The sequence below is a fragment of the Eriocheir sinensis genome, chromosome 36 (assembly GCF_024679095.1).
Source record: "Eriocheir sinensis breed Jianghai 21 chromosome 36, ASM2467909v1, whole genome shotgun sequence".
Lineage (NCBI taxonomy): Eukaryota > Metazoa > Arthropoda > Malacostraca > Decapoda > Varunidae > Eriocheir > Eriocheir sinensis.
In genome coordinates, this window is record NC_066544.1 from 5,297,841 (window position 1) to 5,317,523 (window position 19,683).

Consider the following 19,683-nt stretch of genomic DNA (forward strand, 5'->3'; position numbering starts at 1 on the left):
ACGGAATGTGGACAACAGAGAAACGCTCGCAAGAATGACACTTGACAAAAATTCCTAAAAATCTGCATCAAAAGCACTTTTATTAGAAGACACAAAAAACTCCATACCACTATGATTTCAGGCCGACCAGCAGCAGCAAACCTTTGCGACTTGCAGGATTGATGCAAAGTAAAAAGTCAGTGCTTAATGGGCGTTTCATAACTAGCTCGTTAAATAGAAAAAAAACGATAATAACTTCAGCACCAGTGATCACAACTTCCCGGCCATCACTCAAGCGGAAGATGGATAACCAACACCCAGCATGAGAGTATTAGACGCTAAGATTGAACGGCAAGGGCAGCGTGGCACCGCCCCCAACCTAAAGGGTGCTGTAAGGGTGTGTAAGTCCGAGTCTAGATGGAAGGGTAACCACCGCAGACATCCAACACCCAACAACACCAGTAACTTAACACCCGGGCAGCTGCGTGCCGACACAACCATGAACCCAGCGGCGCCGCACCATACAAATTCTTGCTTTCTTCAATGTAAGTTTGAAATAACATAGGCGGACTACCACCAGGAGCAGGAACGTAACGAGCTGGAATGTAACAAGTTAAAGTGTTTGTACTTTTGGGGGGGGAGGGGTAAGAAAGCAGACCAAAGGCTTAACGAAAAAAAAAGTACTAGAAAAAACTAAGAATACCTTCCTCAAAATTATTAATTTAAAAAATTAATATCATTCCTTTATGACACTCAGGATGACACATTTCTTTCCTCGAGTGCTCCAACACGTCAGGAACGCTTCATAATCACGGTAACTGTTTGATCTTCGCGGCTCAAGCAAACAACTCCGCGTTGCCTGAGATCTCAAGGACAGGCTGAGGCGGATCGAACTGAGCATCGCGACCACAATACTGCTTCCCGCGCCTCGCATCTGTGCTCGCAGACAGTGACGCTCATCCACAACACAGACGTGACCACGATCTGGGACGTGACGAGGGTGCCTGGAATACCTGCGTGGAAGTAACTGCTGCACGCTCCATCGCCGAAAGGAGGCGGAGAATGTAACATTACTTTTATGGTTATTGATAAAAAAAAAAATAACAGCAGCGACCTCTATTGCTGATATTTCACGTGAAATTCTGCAATGGCGTCATTTTTTAATGGGTTATCAGCAATTGGCTTTATGTTTGCAATTTCTGATGTTACAGAGCAATACTGTAAAATCCCTCAGAGCCATCTGGACCAATAATTTGTTTTTCGCTACTAGTTAATTAATCACGATGTTCATAAGATAGTAAGTACAAGCACACGACGTTCAAACACTCCAACTCATGAAGGTGTGGAATGAACCCGTGATGTGGTTTATTAGAACACTCGTCTCCATGCTCCTAATTAGGGGCCACGTTCCTAAACATTTCGGGGCTTACACACCTACATTTGAGAAGGCTTTCGTAGACGTTGTGAGCAGGTATATGGTCATAGTGGTAGTTTGACAAGGCTTCTGTAACATGAACGTGACATGAACGTGAAAAAAAAAACATGTGAAACTAGAGTAGTCCCCTTTTCGGCCTTTGGAACGAGTTGATGTGAGAGGTGGAAGCGTCTGAGAATACGGACCTCGACCTGACCCGCTGTGCACCAAAGTTATAATTAGACTTTGCTGTGCACCACCCTCTCCAGCACACCGTCTTCTGTATTGGAGCCGGTATTCTTTTTTTTTTTTTTCTTCTTTTTTTTCATACACGACTCATGGCCTGCCTCGTCCCTCTTACCGTTAAAGGTCATCAAAGGCAATCTCCTAAGGAATAACAAGGCGGCGTTGATATATCTACCGAGAGCATGACGTGGCGGTGCGAGTCAGCTGTAAGTAACCGGCCTCGGGGATTCGAACCGAGGCTTCATTGAGCAGACTGATCGGAGAGGTATAACGCTAACCACTATTTATCCAGCACCTCGCCTGTCAAGATTTATTAATGGAAACAAAATATACACTCAGCTGATCCACTTGAGGTATTATACAAACATTCTCTCTCTCTCTCTCTCTCTCTCTCTCTCTCTCTCTCTCTCAAGGAAGTAAATCACAACCCATACTTTGAATTAATATGAAAACGGTGTAAATCAAACGCTATATTGATTTTGAAGCTTCCAGTCTATAATTTTCGCTTATTTTCTACTCACTTTCAAAATACATATATACGACTTCTATGCTAACTTACAACAACAACAACAACAACAACAACAAGCTAATCACGCAATGCTTTACTACTCACAGCTCTTCCTTTCCTTCCACTTCCTCTCTCTCTCTCTCTTCCACTTCCACCCTGACTCATCCACTTCACTACAACCCTTACGACACCACACACTTCCTCCGCCGTCTTTAGCTAACCCTTCACACTAGACCACCTCTTCCTGCCCTGCCCTACTCTGGATTTCCCATTTCCTAGATTTGAAGACACTCCCTCACTCCTCTTCCTGTTCTACCTCTAGCGCTTTTTCCTCTATATACCAGTTAGTCCATTTTTATTTTCATCCCTTTCTGGCTCTACATAATAACTTCTTGTTTTTTGTTTGGTGCCTTCTTGCTCTACATACATACATTTTCCGCCCTTTCTCCCTACATAAATATAGTCAATTACATTTACAACCCTTCCTGTCTTTACATAATCACAGTCCCTTTTAACTCTACATAACATTCGTCCCTCACACTGCTAGCCTCTTCTGACTACATGTTTATTGTGCCACCCATTTCCGGGTTCTTTTAGACTACGTAATTATTCTCCCTTTCAATTTTGGACCTTTCAGACTCCATATAATTGGCCCTTTTCATTACCAGCCCCTTGCTCTCCATACCTCCCCGTCCCATTCCTGCACCTCTTCACACCTGTCTACTCACCTTTATACTGGCTGACGAACTCCTTGCCGTAGATGTTGTGTGTCCTGTACGGGTTGACAGACACACACACCTCGCCGATGTACGTGTAAATCTTCCCGCCATTGTACCTGGAACGAAGAAAACAAAGTCATTAGAACGCGTGCTAATTAACGTGACTTCCTCCTCCTGCTCATACTACTACTGCTTCCCTTTTCTTTTTTTCTACTTCATTTCTTCCTCCATGTCACCATTTTATCCTTGAAATCTGGTTACGTTTGAATTTAGTAGTAGTAGTGGTGGTAGTGGTAGTGGTGGTAGTGGTGGTGGTGGTGGTGGTAGTAGTAGTAGTGGTGGTGGTAGTGGTGGTAGTGGTAGTGGTAGTAGTAGTAGTAGTAGTAGTAGTAGTAGTAGTAGTAGTAGCAGTAGTAGTAGTAGTAGTAGTAGTAGTAGTAGTAGTAGTAGTGGTGGTGGTGGTGGTGGTGTGGCATTGGTGCGTAGTGGATCCTAAGCACCACCTCCACCCACCTTTCCACGTCCACATGTGCTCACCTGCGACTGACTCACAACACCTGTGTACATAATTAAGTGGAACTGTGGGAATGCACATAGCAACACACACACACACACACACACACACACACACACACACACACACACACACACACACACACACACACACACACACACACACACACACACACACACTTTCAGCTTGAATGATAAATGCATGACTATTTGAATTTTCTTCCCTCTCCTTCCTCTTCTTTGTTTTCATTTATTTTTTTCCCTTCACATCCACTTTCATTATTCCTTTTTTTCCCTTTCTTTCCCGCCCACCTTCACCTCTTTACCAGCACAGACATCCCTTGTGACCCTCCCTTCCTCCCCTTCCCTCCCCATATGCCCCCCTTTCACCTTTCCTCCCTTCACATCAACATTCGTTCCCTGTGACCCACCTTTTCCCGCCTCCCTTTCCCTTAAGTTCTTCACTCAACTCTTAACTCTACCATTTTGGTACACACGGTCATCCCCTACGGTCCTCTCCTCCGCTTCCACCTTTCCACCTATCTCATTAACCTTCCCTAACTCATTACTGCAGCACGAAGTAATTTAATTTGCCTTCCCTTCCCGTTTCACCTTTCTACCCATCACCATAAAGTTTTTACTGGAGTGGAGTTCAGTCTTGCGCCGCTTCCCTCATCCACCTCCTCTTCCTCTCCTGTTCTATCCTCCCCTTCCCTTATCCACCTCCTCTTCCTCTGCTGTTCCTTATCAACTCATCCTCCCCTTCCCTCATCCACCTCCTCTTCCTCTGCTGTTCCTTATCAACCCATCCTCAAGTCTTTGCTAGGACACGGGAGACATATCCAGACATGCCCACTCCCATTCTGTTCCCTTTTCAATCCTCCATCAACTCTTTACTAGGGCAGAGTAGTTGTTCCCTTCCTCCCTCGCCGCCCAGACCCCCGACCCTCGCCCCCTAGCAGGAGTCTCGTCATCCGCACCGAAAGAAGCCCCAGCCATGCGACGCCTCCCCACACCATGGAGGGAGGGGCGGGGGAGGGGGAGAGAAGGGGGGAGAGGGGAGGATAGGCGTCCGTGCCAACAGGTCAATCCAGGAACTGGGTCACGGTTACTTTATTAGGTTATGTTTTAAGTTGTTTGCGCTGGTTACTAATGTTGCTGTAGTAGTAGTAGTAGTAGTAGCAGCAGTAGTAGTAGTAGGATATGATATGAAAGGATATGAGAATATACCGCTCACGATGCAACTCTAATAGATGGAGGCCCGTTTAAGTTTAAAAAAAAGTAGTAGTAGTAGTAGTAGTAGTAGTAGTAGTAGTAGTAGTAGTAGTAATAGTAGTAGAAGCAGAAAAATGCAACCTCAGCCTTTTTTATACGAAAAAAAAATCCTACGACACTTGACATAAGTAGCTGATCTTAACTTTTTTTCATCTTTTTTTTCCCCCTAACGCTAAGTAGACTGCGGATAACACCTATACGCACACACGCTCGTAAAAAAAATTAAATAAAAAAGCCTTAACAATATAAGCACGACACTTCACTTACATAATCATACACTGACACACACAAACGTACAAAAAGCAAGGTAGTCAGCAATTTCTTTTTTTCTTACATCGGCACATCACATACGATTTTTTTTCTCTCCTACTTTACTTTCATCTGGCCGCAAAAGTAATAAAAGAACAAGGTCGTGACTAATCCTATAAGTTTTTTTTTTCTCTCTCCCTTTCTCCGATTCATCTTTTTCCATAGAGAATCAAAACCTGCTTGGGAGAATAACGGAAGAGAAAGAGGAAAAAGAGGAAGAGGAAGATATACAAAATGGAAGAGGAAGAATTCATGGAGGAGGAGAAAGAAATAAAGCAGGAAGAGGAAGAAGCTGTAAAGAGGAGGAAAAGGAAGAAGCTGTAAAGAGGAGGAACAGGAAGAAGCAATAAAGTGGAGGAAAAGAACGAAGCGATAAAGAGGAGGAAAAGGAAAAATAGATACAGAGGAGGAAGACGAAGAAGACATAAAAAGGAAGAAACAAGAGGAAGAGGTGATGAAGGAGGAGGAAGAGGAAGAAGATATAGAGAAGAGGAAAATGAGGAAGAGGAAAAACAAGCACGGAGGAGGAAGAGGAAGAAGAAAGAGGAGGAAGAGGAAGAAGACATAAAAAGGAAGAAACAAGAGGAAGAGGTGATGAAGGAGGAGGAAGAGGAAGAAGATATAGAGAAGAGGAAAACGAGGAAGAGGAAAAACAAGCACGGAGGAGGAAGAGGAAGAAAACATAAAAAAGGAAGAAACAAGAGGAAGAGGTGATGAAGGAGGAGGAAGAGGAAGAAGATTTAGAGAAGAAACGAGGAAGAGGAAAAATAATCAAGGAGGAGGAAGTCTGGAGCGTGCTAACTGACTGGTGTTTGCATTCGTCCGACCGGCCAGCAAGACGCGTGTGGCCCCAGCCTGCCTCAGCCCCCCCTCGCGGCCCCTCGTCACACCGCCTCAATGTTATAACACGACGGGGACTTCAAGGCTGACTGTGACGCCTGGTAAATGTAAGTGTTAGAAAAAGAGAAGCTCCTTTGATGATTTGGGGAGTGGGGGAAAGGGTTTCTATATGGGGGATATATTTTTTTTTTTTCATGCATAGACTATTAGACAAAACAAAAAACATACTTCACTATAATTCTTTAAGTTTAAGTTTAAGGTTAATATACAAAAAAAAAATAAAGTAAAAACCTGAAATTGACAACGTTCCTGTTAGTCCTTGGCATTAGCAATAAACAAAGAAAAACTAGCTTGTCCTACGGCTTCACTTTACATGTAATCTGGACTAACTCTTCTACATTAGGTTGGTAGGTATATACTGAACAAGATGCGCTAATTTCTAAGAGTCTGGAATGTCTTATTATTCTCACATCATAGGAAATAAGTCGTTAAAAAAATTATGCAGGTTACAAAGAAGAGTTAGATTTAACGATGTTGCAAAATATCACGTAGCAATTACAATCCCTAATCCTCAATAGCAGCCAAATGAATATGAACTGACTACCTATTTATCTAACTACCTCTCTAACCCGTTAACCCGGTAGCTGCGGGGAGATCATGTTTCTTAAAGGACCCTCTAAGCGAGAAAAATGAGAAAAATCATCACTCACGTAAACTATTTCATAATATATATCAACGCATTTGTGATCAGATTATGAATCATCTATTTTGGGGGGTTTATATTATGGCAAAAAATTTGGCCCGTCACTGGTACACGGTAAAGCCACAAATTTGGCCCGTCACTGGTACACGGTAAAGCCACAAATTTGGCCCGTCACTGGTACACGGTAAAGCCACAAATTTGGCCCGTCACTGGTACACGGTAAAGCCACAAATTTGGCCCGTCACTGGTACAGCCACAAATTTGGCCCGTCACTGGTACACGGTAAAGCCACAAATTTGGCCCGTCACTGGTACACGGTAAAGCCACAAATTTGGCCCGTCACTGGTACACGGTAAAGCCACAAATTTGGCCCGTCGCTGCTACCGGGTTAATCATTGCTCCCACACAAGAGGAGAAAAGAGGTATCAGAGATAAAGAAATAGATACAGAGGTATTAAACAATCACTAAGTCAACGAGTACAATGATAAGAAGCCTTCACGCAGGTCATATCCCTCGCAGGCCGCTATTTATACCTCCATGTAATCGCCGGTCACCACGGTACCAAGAAAAGACAGGAACAAAAAAGTTTCTTCGCCTCGAACTAAAAAGAGGAAGTCAAATTTGCATCCCCGCGAATCACGGTCCTCCCGCCGTCATTACCATTACGTTCACCTTCTTGCATCAAACCGCAACGAGCCACGTCCTGCTGACCCGCCTGCACGGAGCTCCCCACGGACGCCATATGTCTTGCTTCAACCTGCTGCTCCTGCTAATCCCATCCCCCGACACACACACACACACACCGCTGTCTTGGAAGGAAGGGGAAGAGGACGAGGAGCCGCAAAAACTACCACCAGCGGGCCACCCACCTCCTCCACCACCAACAACACGACGGTCCGAGCCACACTCACACCACACCACGCCATACCACAAGGCAGTCCAACAACACAGCCGCCGCCGCCGCTCTCTCCGCAAACAGGCCGTAATGCAGTGTTTTTTTGTTTTTTTTATCTCTAACAAGCAGCCGGAGTTAATTTTTACGGAGAGGGAATGTTGTGGTTGACTGCTGGGATGATGAGAGAGAGCGTTTGGCTAATATAAGAGTAAAACGCCAACTGTGATTTTAGGAAAGAGTGAGTGAGGGTGTTATGGCTGAAAAGGGAGAGGGTTTGTGGGACGTCTGAATGAGAATGGGACTGAGGGAGCGGAATGGAACAGGGAGCTACCGTTTTAAGGAGGGAAAACACGGATTATGAAGGGACTAAAGATGAAGCTGGGATGCTGTTATTACACCAAGAAACGAATTAAGAGACGAGTGAAGGAGTGTATATAGAGATGAAGCAAAAATGGGAGGGATAAAGAGGCCGAGAAAAGTGATTAATAAAGGGATGAAAGGTGAGGTTGGGATGATATTATTACACCACGAAAAGAAGTAAAAGGTGGGATTAGCGATACGTGAAGGAGGCTGCGTAGAGATGAAAAAAGGACGATCCGGGATGGAGAGGTTGAGGGAAGGGTTATATGAAGGGATGAAAGGTGACGTTGGGATGATATTATTACACCAAGAAAATAAGTAAAAGGTGGGATTAGCGATACGTGAAGGAGGCTGCGTAGAGACGAAAAAAGGACGATCCGGGATGGAGAGGTTGAGGGGAGGGATTTATGAAGGGACGAAAGATGAGGTTGAGATGATACTACTGAACCCGAAAACGAAATGAAGAGACGGGGTTAGTGATAAGTATCAGGACACCTCTCCTCCCGAAATTGACCTCTCTTTCGGCCACCTCTTTTGATTCTTTTTTTAGGAGCAGCGAGTAGCGGGCTTTTTTTATTAGTTTCCTTTTTTTGTGTGCCCTTGAGCTGTCTCCTTTGTTGTAAAAAAAAAAAAAGTGTGTGTGTTTTGAGATGAAGCAAGGATGACACGGAAGGGATGAAGAGTTACGGTTAAAGGAAAGAGAAAGGAGTCCGAGGGAAAATTATGATGTTGAGGGTGGAAGAGCGTTTTGAGAGAAGATTGGAGAGCAGTGAGGAAAGTAACGATGATGGAGTCATAAAATCCCTCCCCGAAAACAAGAATTATGACGAGCCGCCTGACAACCGCAATGATGATGGAAGGTAGGCATCAGTGAGGGTGGACGTTGCCATAAAGCTCTAAAAGAAAAACGTACAGTAATGATGATGATTACAATGGGATATAGGAAGGCAGGGAGGGAGAGGTAGGAAGGTAGGTAAGTAGGGAAGCAGGTAGATAAGATAGGTAGATTGGTGAGCAGGTAGATAAGTGGATAGGTAGGTAGGATCGCAGGAAGGAAGGAAAGGGGAAAAGGAAGAAAGGTAGGAAGGCAGGCAGGAAGGTAAATAGATAAATAGATATAGATAGGTATAGGTAAGCAGGTAGATAAGTAGATAGGTAGGTAGGATCGCAGGAAGGAAAGGAAGGGGAAAAGGAAGATAGGTAGGAAGGCAGGCAGGAAGGTATATAGATAAATAGATAGGTAGATAGTTAAGCAGGTAGATAAGTAGACAGGTAAGTAAGGAGGCAGGAAGGAAGGCAACAGGCAGGCAGGCACCACGTAAACAGGAAGCTAAGTAGAGAGGAGCCCCAGTCTACCATCTACCCGTCACCACCAACAACACCACCACCACCACAACTTCCTGCAAATGTCTGGGAAAGGTGTTGATCGCGCCACCTGGCCACACCTGTGCATTCGTAAGCCGTTGAGAGGGCGTTGTGCTAACCTCCAACCATCGAAGTCACCCCTAAAGGCAAGTTATCCAGCACCTTAACGCCGATGATTACAGGCGTTCTCTACACATTATTGGCTTTCAAGGGCGGGTCTTCCAGTGCTATGAGTGGTGATAGTGTTCGTCATATTGCTGATCACCGCCTTATTGCTGCTTCTACGTTGTGAGTCACCTGTGTGGCGCCACCTTCAGGCGTAACACGAGGCCCCAGGTAATAGAAGACGAGAGAGAGAGAGAGAGAGAGAGAGAGAGAGAGAGAGAGAGAGAGAGAGAGAGAGAGAGAGAGAGAGAGAGAGAGAGAGAGAGAGAATGGTAAACACTATAATCCTGAATATAAACAAAATACATTAGGTTATGAGACTACTTGACGGTCATTGGTGTGTGTGTGTGTGTGTGTGTGTGTGTGTGTGTGTGTGTGTGTGTGTACATGATATACGGACTTGTGTATTAATGACTACGTTTGGGTTTGTCTGTTTTATGGTGCGTGTAAAATTGATAGGTCTATGTACATGTGTCCTCGTGTGTGTGTGTGTGTGTGTGTGTGTGTGTGTGTGTGTGTGTGTGAGTGAGTGAAGCACGCACGCAACAAGAGCTTCACCACGCACACTTCTAAGGCAGAGTGCGTGACAATTAACATTCCACAGGCCAAACGTGTTGCTATTCACTCACTCGAGCACCTTCACACAAACAGACAGGTAAACACAGGTAACAATAATTTGCACACGTCTTTCTATCGCGCACACCTGGCCGGCACCACCACCACCACCACCTTCACACTTTCAGGCAGGTAAACAAAGGTACCAACATTTGCATACCTCTTTCTAACACTACCATCACCACTACTTATGAATACCACACCACTATCATTACCACCAAAACACTCCCCGTGCCACATCATAACCACCACCACACAACCACATCACCAAACCAACATGACCATCACCATAATACCACTACCACAACCACACCCTCAACACCAAACCAACATCAGAACACCATAACAAGCCCACCTGCATCGTATAAGGAGAGGGTGCGGTTCAGGTGAGGTCAGCGTGAGATGAACCTGGCAATGAACTCCTGCCGCGAAAGGTGTACGGGTGGGGGTGGGGGGGTGGGGGGGCGTGAAAAGGCCAAGTGGTCCTATGCCGCTATACGCTCATCTTCGCACCCTTGACCGACGCCTTCGTGCCTGGTTTTTGCATCGTTTCAGGTTTTTACCACAGCAAATTCGTTCCTTGACTAGTTTTCACTCATACGGCAGATATATTAAACGCCGTATTAGTATTTGTAAGTTAAGTGACTAGTTTGGCTTTGTAATTCATTGTTTTGGGATGGTGGTGGTATAGTTAGGAGTCAACATGTTACAAACTCACTCGTAAAAGGTGACAAAAAAAATAACCATGCCTTAAAAAAACGGGACCAAAAAGAAAGATCAGCCACATTAACGTTGAAAATAACAGGCATTAGTTTTATCATCCTTATTTTGATCCCAGCAGCTTCTTTCACCGGCTAGTTTCTTCTCTAGTTGGAAGAAATAGTAAAGAAAAAAAAACTAAATAAAAACAGAATAAATAAATGAAAATATCAGGCAATAGTTTCATCCTCCATGTTTTTTTTTGTTTTTTTTACCCCAGCAGCTTCTTTCACCGGCTAGTTTCTTCTCTAGTTAGTGTAGTGTCAGGTGCACGCTCGCAGGGGTCACTATTCGAAGCCGGGCCATATTAGGGAGGATGATTCGTAACCGGCAACATCAGCCACTCCGCCAGCGCGACAGTTGGGAGGGCGTGGCGCGGCGGGGCGGCGGGATGCGTCTGCTGCAGGCGCGGGTCGGGCTGGGAGGGGCGCCTGATAACGGGTGGTGACAGATTATATAGGGAAGGGTGTGACTGGTGGTGGGGTGACGCTACGCCTCGACACGCATGCTGTATAACTCTCAATACTCTTCTTCTTCTTCCTCCTCTTCCTACTTTCCTTCTGCATAACAGGTACTCCTCCTCCTCCTCCTCCTCTTCCTACTTTCCTTCTGCATAACTGGTACTCCTCCTCCTCCTCCTCCTCTTCTTACTTTCCTTCTGCATAACTGGTACTCCTCCTCCTACTCCTCTTCTTCCTCCCCCTCCTCCTCTTTCATATTTTATTCTTCTTCTTGTAATTGGACTAGTTGTTATTCTTGTAAGTGAACTATTATTACTACTTCCTTTCTTCCTTCTCTTCCTCCTCCTCTCCTTTCTTTTCTTTTCGTTCCTCTTCCTCCTCCTCCTCCTGTTACACATCATTCTCACTCTTACACCAATGCATCTTCCTCTTCCTCATTATTCTTCGTCCTCCTCCTCCTCCTCCTCCTCCTACTTCTCCTCCACACCGACATATATTCTGTTCCTCCCCGTCTGTGCCTGTCAGTCTGTATTTGAATTTGTGATTGCTGCGCCTGGTAAATAAATGTATATGTATTACGAATATATATTTTTTTGTTTCTTAAGTTTCAAGTCCGTTAGTGGATAATAGTTTGCGTTATTTATGCGTATACATCTGCTGCCTTGTTTATTAAGTTGTCTGTCTGTATCTTTTGTCTGTCGTGTCTGTTGTTGTTGTTTTTGTTTTGTTTTAGCTCTCCTTGTCTGTCTGTGCCTCTGTTTTATCTGGTGTCCTTTTTATCTTTTTTTACAGCAAGGGAAACAGCAAAAGGGCAAAAAACAAATAGGGAAAAAAACAACAGGAACACAAAGGGCTGTTTAAGTAGCTCTCCCTGTCGGTCTGTTTTATCTGCTGTCTGTTTATTAAGCTGTCTGTCTGTCTCTTTTGTCTGCCATGTCTGTTTTTTTTTTTTTTTTTTCTCTCTCCATGTCTGTCTGTGCCTCTGTTTTCTCTGGTGTGTCCGTTTTTATTTTTACAGCAAGGGAAGCAGATCAAGGGCAAAAAACAAACAGGGGAAAAAAGCAACAGGGCTGTTTAAGTAGCTCACCCTGTCGGTCTGTTATGTCTGCTGTGTCTGTTTACGTATCTCTCCCTGTTTGTCCGTCTTTGTTTTTTCCTGGTGTGTCTGCGTCCGGCAACGGTTTGTTTGTTCGTCTTCGGTCACAGATGTGGAGGCACGACACTTCCACCTAATAGTGTTTTGATGTGCTGCTGACGGCGAGGCAGATGAACACACACGGGAGTCCCATCTACGACAATAATGCTCTAATAACTTATAATGACGTGTGTGTGTGTGTGTGTGTGTGTGTGTGTGTGTGTGTGTGTGTGTGTGTGTGTGTGTGTGTGTGTGTGTGTGTGTGTGTGTGTGTGTCTTATCTCTCTGGTGGTCGGTGACTGAGTGGCCTGCTTGAGACTAATTAATATACGTCTCTCGGTACAAAGGTGCTCATTAGTATACACACACACACACACACACACACACACACACACATATCAAGAAAAGAAAAATATATAACATTCATCCACTTTTCGGCCCTAACTAACATCAACAAAATTATGGGCGAGTCTCTTCTGGGAGGAAAGAGGCTCATCCAGACCATCACAGAACACACACACACACACACACACACACACACACACACACACCTGGCACTTGGTATACGTTCTATATCATTAGTGACTTAAAGGTTAACAGAACAGGGTCTCATAATTTAGAAAGTTCCCATTTCCGCTCAAAACACGTCATATCGTCACCTCCTGTGGGTCGTTCCCTGGTCAAAGGGCTTCCGGTCAACGTTTCGTGCGACCCCACCTCCTCCCTTTAAGCCTTCTCTCTCTCTCTCTCTCTCTCTCTCTCTCTCTCTCCAGGTCCTTCAAGTTGGAACAAAAAATAAGAAGTTCGATTACGAAATGCGCGGCGTCAAACTCAAAAGCGATCAATACGTGAAGGACCTGGTGTCAAAAGCGTGTCAAACCTCAAAAGTCTCACACTAATGCACCGATGCAGCAAATAAAGCGACCAGAATGTTAGGCTTTATTATAATAAACTTTTTAAGAAGTAATACTTCCGCTCAACAATAGTTTAGTCAGATCCCGTTTGGAATATGCGGTACAGTTTTTGTCTCCCCACCATGCAAAGGACATTGCTAAATTAGGTGTTCAGCGTCAAGCAACAAAAATGATCCCTCCCTTGCGCAACAAATCCTACGAAGAAAGGCTTTCCACCCTTAACATGTTCTCTCTTGAGAAACGTCGCCTCCGAGGAAAACTGATCGAATGTTTTAAAATACTTAATGGTTTCACGAATGTAGACAGAACAAAATTGTTTATGATCGATGACACTTTGCGAACGAGGAACAATGGCACGAAACTCAAATGTAGACAAGTAAATTCAGACTGCACCAAATTTTTCTTCACCAACGTTGTAGTGCGAAAATGGAATAAGCTCCCACCATCAGTGGTCCAGTGTAACACGATTGACTCCTTTAAAAACAAGCTCGACCGTCACTTCCTTCAACTTAATATTAACTAGAGTAGAAAAGCAACGTTTTGGAGCCATCTGATTAATGTAAAATCAGACCACCTAGTCTGGACCATGGGGTCTGTGTGGTCTGATTTTCTATGTAAATCTCTGATGTTCACGTTCTCTCGATTTTTTTTTTTTTTTTTCGTTTACCATCAATTTGTTTTTCTGTCTTGCTTTCCTTTATTTTGTCTTAATTTTAGTTCTCTCTCTCTCTCTCTCTCTCAAAACAGTCGTGGGTGCCTAGAAGCAATTTAGAAGAGAAACAACAAAAAAGCAATAAAACGGAGAGAGAGAGAGAGAGAGAGAGAGAGAGAGAGAGAGAGAGAGAGAGAGAGAGAGAGAGAGAGAGAGAGAGAGAGAGATGGGAGGAAAGACAGGTTAGCCATCTTCTCGTCACAAGTAGGAAGTGACTTTGAGGGGCTTCGTGGGCCGCTCCTGTTGTCTTTTCTTCTTTCTTCTTTTGGTCTTGAGGTGAAAAAAAAGGGGGAAAATGAAAGTAGGAGAAACAGTAAAGAAAGAAAAGTAAATAAAAACAGAATAAATAAAGAAAGAGAAGCAAATAAAAAGATAAAAAAGGAGAAAGAAGCAAAACAAAAAAAAGAAGAGAAAGAAGCAAATAAAAACAGAGAAAAAAGAGAGAAACAAATAGAGAAAAAGAAGAGAAAGAGAAGCAAATAAAAACAGAGAAAAGTAGAGAAAGAAGCAAATAAAAACAAAAAAAAGGGGAGGAGGAAATAAAAACAAAAAAAGAGAAAGTAGCAAATAAAACAAAAAAGAGAAAGAGAAGCAAATAAAACAAAAATAAAGAGAAAAAAGCAAAAAAAAAAAGTAGAGAAAGAAAAGTATAAGTAAAAACGTAACGGAAATAGGAGTAAAACGAAAATGTAAGACCGAAAACAAGAAATAAAACGAATATAACACTAGGGGAAAAAATAATAGGAAAAGATTAAATTACAAATGAGAAAAAAAAACGAAACAAACAATACCGAGAAAAGTTAACATCTGAGAGAGAGAGAGAGAGAGAGAGAGAGAGAGAGAGAGAGAGAGAGAGAGAGAGAGAGAGAGAGAGAGAGAGAGAGAATGTAGAATAAGACAAAGAAATAAACTGATAAGATAAAGAGCAAGAAAACAACAAAAATAATAAGCAGAATAACGTAAAAAGAAGGAAAGGAGACAACAGACAAAGTGAAGTAAGGAGAAAGAAAAGAACAAGCAGAGTAAAAAGAGGAAGAAAAACAAGCGGAAAATAAAGTAAAGGAAAAGAAAGAAAACAACAAGCTGAGTATAAAGAGCAAGGAAGGAGGCAACAAGGAGTAAAAGTAAAGAGGAAACGAAAACATCAAAGAAAAGAGAAAGAAAGGAAACAAGAAAAATATAAACTAAAGGGCAAGAAGAGAAACAATAAGCATGAGACACTAAATAATAATCCTCACCACAAATAAGGGAGTCGAACACTGCCTGACAAATGGTGGCACAGAAGTAGGCGGTCAGAGGAAAGCGGTGTTAAGGTCAGGCCGGCGAAAGGTCAGTCAACACAGCCAGGCCAGAGAAACTTTCAAGGGCGGTGTGTGTTGCTGAAGAGGTGAAGGGTGGAGGGTACAGAGGGAGGGAGTACGGGGGGTAGGGTAATAAAGGTTGCAAAAATAGATAGATAGATATAGATAAACAGGAAGAAAGAGAATGAAGGAAAGAAAGAAAACGAAATTGGAAAGAAAAATAAGGAAAGAAAGAAAAAAATGGAAAGAAAAATAAGGAAAGAGAAAAAATTGGAAAGAAAAATAAGGAAAGAAAGAAAAAATTGGAAAGAAAAAAAAGGAAAGAAAGAAAGAAAACGAAATAGGAAGAGAAAAAAGAGAAGGAAAAAAGGAAAGAAAGGACGCATGAAAACGAAATTGGAAAGAAAAACAAGGACAGAAATGAAGAAAGAAAACGAAATAGGAAGAGAAAAAGAAAGAAAAAAGGAAAAATGAAAGAAAGGAAAGCAAGATAACGAAATAGGACAGAAAAAAATAGGAAAAAAGATTATTACATTTTTTTCAATATAAGTAAGTAAAGTAAGTAAAGCAATTTCTATTACTCCTAAAATAACAAATATACCTACATAATTCTTACAACCAAAAAAAAAAGTGTCCGTGATAATAAAAACAAAAAAATAAGGGATGAATAAAGTAGGAAAAGATTACAGACGAAAAAAAAACGTGTCCAGGCTAAAAACAAAACAAAAAACTATATAAGGGATGAAAAAAATAGGAAGATTAAAAAAACAGAAAAAAACACCACCACCACCACCACCAAGAAGAAGAAGAAGAAGAAAAAAATAACTACAATAATAATAATAATAATAATAATAATAATAATAATAATAATAATAATAATAATAATAATAATAATAATAATAATAATCAGCAGCAGCAGCCCCATGCACGTGTCGCCTTGGCCAGGTAAGTCAGGTGTGACGCGTGAGCTTGCAGAGCCGTGCCGATCTTGACCTTCCATGCGCAGCCTCTAAGACTTCACGCGCCATAAGTAACAAGACAGGTAGGAGTGAGTGCACGCCAGGTGAATGTATGCTGGCTGAACACGGCACCCAGGTATGCACGGAGAGTGGATGGACCAAAAACAACAACAATAATAACAGAACAGGCAAAATTAGGTAGGGTGCCCGTTAATTATATACCTGTTTACCTGACCTTGAGGAATATTTACTCATTATTATTATCATTGGTAGTAGTAGTAGTAGTAGTAGTACGAGTCCTATGGGAATGCACTTATCTATATTAAGTAGGCCAGAGGGAACAAATACACACATTAAACTATACTGAGAAAATACTAAACGAAAACGATAAATGAATGAAAGCAAAAAAAAAAGAGGCTTAAATAATTTCTTCCAGGTAACGAAGAAAAAATTCCCCCCCCCCCCCCCCCCCCCTCTCTCTCTCTCTCTCTCTCTCTCTCTCTCTCTCTCTCGTGATAGGTGAGAGAGAGAGAGAGAGAGAGAGAGAGAGAGAGAGAGAGAGAGAGAGAGAGAGAGAGAGAGAGAGCAACTGTTATCGCGACGGGCCAGCACTGATAAAACGAAGATAGAACACTTTTCCACAACACACACACACACACACACACACACACACACACACACACACAAAGGATATCCGCTTCCTCGGTCCTGTAAATATTCCCTTTAAGTGTATATATATTTTAGGATAAGAGCTGAAACTAAAGCATATACAGTAGTGTTGTTTTCTTTCTTCCTCAGTACCTTGCCTTCCATCTCTTTGCCGTTTCTTATGTTCTTTCTTCCTCCCTTACCCTACCCTATACTGCCCTGCCTCTTTTTCTTTCCTTATAGTGACATTTTATTTCTTCCCCATTTGTTTTGTCTTTCATCTCTTTCCCCTTTCTCTGCCCATTACCCTAAGTATAAAGGGTAAGAAAGGAGATATCAAGGAGTAAAAGTAAGGAGTAAGACGTAAGAAAAGGTGAGAATAAACTAGAATATGGAGACAAGAAGAATATAAAACAGAAGTAAAGGGTAAATAAATAAGCAACAATTATAAGACAATAAATAATAGTCTTCCCTTCACCCTGCCTTACCGTCCTTCCCTTTGCCTTTCCCTTGCCTTGCCCTTTTCTCTGAATGTCTAAGTATCCATATAGGTCAAAAGGAAATGCCTGGGCATGTGTTTGTGTCATGGTAAATAATACTGTACATATCTTAAGGTTGCTCTCTCTCTCTCTCCTCTGTATAATCTCTTGAATATCTTAGATCCTTTCAACTTCACTATGCCAACTTTTTTACTATTTACAATTGCAGTAAGTTGTATTTTTCATTTGTTTACCTCTTCTCTGTGTCAAGGGAGACAGACCAAGGGCAAAATTAGGGAGAAAATATAGACGTACAAGTTTTATATTGTAAGTGATGAGAGGTTGTATTAGTCAGTTTCTTTACGATGAGGGACAAACAATAATGACCATACAAAATATACTCTACAAATCCACTAACAAGCTAGCATCACAAAGAAAAAAAAATGCAAAAAAATAATATTAACACTGATACGATATTTTTTCTATACGATATTTTTTCCTCTCTGCATATGTATACATGTTCGTGTGAAGTGTAATCAAGGACACACCTGCACGGCTTAACGATACGGCTCTCGGAAAACCCTGTGAGCTCATGCCAGGTTATTAATTACCGCCGACACTTGTATACTCGTCAGACACACACACACACACACACACACACACACACACACACATATTATGAAGTTGCCCCAATATTGAGAGAGAGAGAGAGAGAGAGAGAGAGAGAGAGAGAGAGAGAGAGAGAGAGAGAGAGAGAGAGAGAGAGAGAGAGAGAGAGAGAGAGAGAGAGAGAGAGAGAAACTAGGTCACACCACAGCTTCCACAAAACTCAAACCAACCCTTCATATATAGTATTATTTTGTCTACAATTTAAGGCAGAATCACAGATGGCCAAACACATAACCCGCATTAGAGGATGTGAAGAGAAATGTAGAAAGAAATAATTAACAGACGAAAGATGAAGAAAGATAGACAAGAATAAGAGGAGGAGATGGGAGGAAGGAAAAAAAGATATCATGGAGAAGAAAAACGATAAGGCTTGATGATGAAGAAAGAACAGTGAAAGAAGAAGATAAGGGTTGATGATGTAGAAAGAACAGTGAAAGAAGAAGATAAGGGTTGATGATGTAGAAAGAACAGTGAAAGAAGAAGATGAGGGTTGATGATGTAGAAAGAACAGTGAAAGAAGAAGATGAGGGTTGATGATGTAGAAAGAACAGTGAAAGAAGAAGATAAGGGTTGATGATGTAGAAAGAACAGTGAAAGAAGAAGATGAGGGTTGATGATGTAGAAAGAACAGTGAAAGAAGAAGATGAGGCTTGATGATGTAGAAAGAACAGTGAAAGAAGAAGATGAGGGTTGATGTAGAAAGAACAGTGAAAGAAGAAGATGAGGCTTGATGATGTAGAAAGAACAGTGAAAGAAGAAGATGAGGGTTGATGATGTAGAAAGAACAGTGAAAGAAGAAGATGAGGGTTGATGATGTAGAAAGAACAGTGAAAGAAGAAGATGAGGGTTGACGATGTAGAAAGAACAGTGAAAGAAGAAGATGAGGGTTGACGATGTAGAAAGAACAGTGAAAGAAGAAGATAAGGGTTGATGATGTAGAAAGAACAGTGAAAGAAGAAGATGAGGGTTGATGATGTAGAAAGAACAGTGAAAGAAGAAGATGAGGCTTGATGATGAAGAAAGAACAGTGAAAGAAGAAGATAAGGCTTGATGATGAAGAAAGAACAGTGAAAGAAGAAGATGAGGGTTGACGATGTAGAAAGAACAGTGAAAGAAGAAGATGAGGGTTGACGATGTAGAAAGAACAGTGAAAGAAGAAGATGAGGGTTGACGATGTAGAAAGAACAGTGAAAGAAGAAGATGAGGGTTGATGATGAAGAAAGAACAGTGAAAGAAGAAGATAAGGCTTGATGATGAAGAAAGAACAGTGAAAGAAGAAGATGAGGGTTGACGATGTAGAAAGAACAGTGAAAGAAGAAGATGAGGGTTGACGATGTAGAAAGAACAGTGAAAGAAGAAGATGAGGGTTGATGATGAAGAAAGAACAGTGAAAGAAGAAGATGAGGGTTGATGATGAAGAAAGAACAGTGAAAGAAGAAGATAAGGGTTGACGATGTAGAAAGAACAGTAGAAGAAGACAACGTGGACGAAGATAGATAGTAAAGGTTATAAGTGAAGGAAAGGACAGAGAAGACAGAAGAAAAGAAATCACGGAGAAGAAAGATGATAACGATTCATGATGTGGAAAAAAGGAAAATAAAAACGGAGCGGATGGAAAAAGAAGGAAAAGGAAAAAAATAACCGAAGAATTAAAGGATAAGGATTAGTCCACAGAAAAAAACAACTTATGGAAGGAAAACGGATAAGCCAGAGAAAACAAAAGCGATAGAATAGGAAAA

At 42.1% G+C, this 19,683-nt stretch overlaps 1 protein-coding gene across 1 annotated transcript in view; it reads right to left on the bottom strand.

Moving 5' to 3' along the window:
• LOC127007641 (unconventional myosin ID-like) overlaps window positions 1–19,683 on the bottom strand; it is a 79,241-nt gene that overhangs the window by 18,027 nt on the left and 41,531 nt on the right. The window contains exon 2 of the mRNA XM_050878826.1: window positions 2,876–2,982. Coding sequence (XP_050734783.1) covers window positions 2,876–2,982 — 107 coding nt within the window. The remainder of the gene's footprint in view (window positions 1–2,875; window positions 2,983–19,683) is intronic.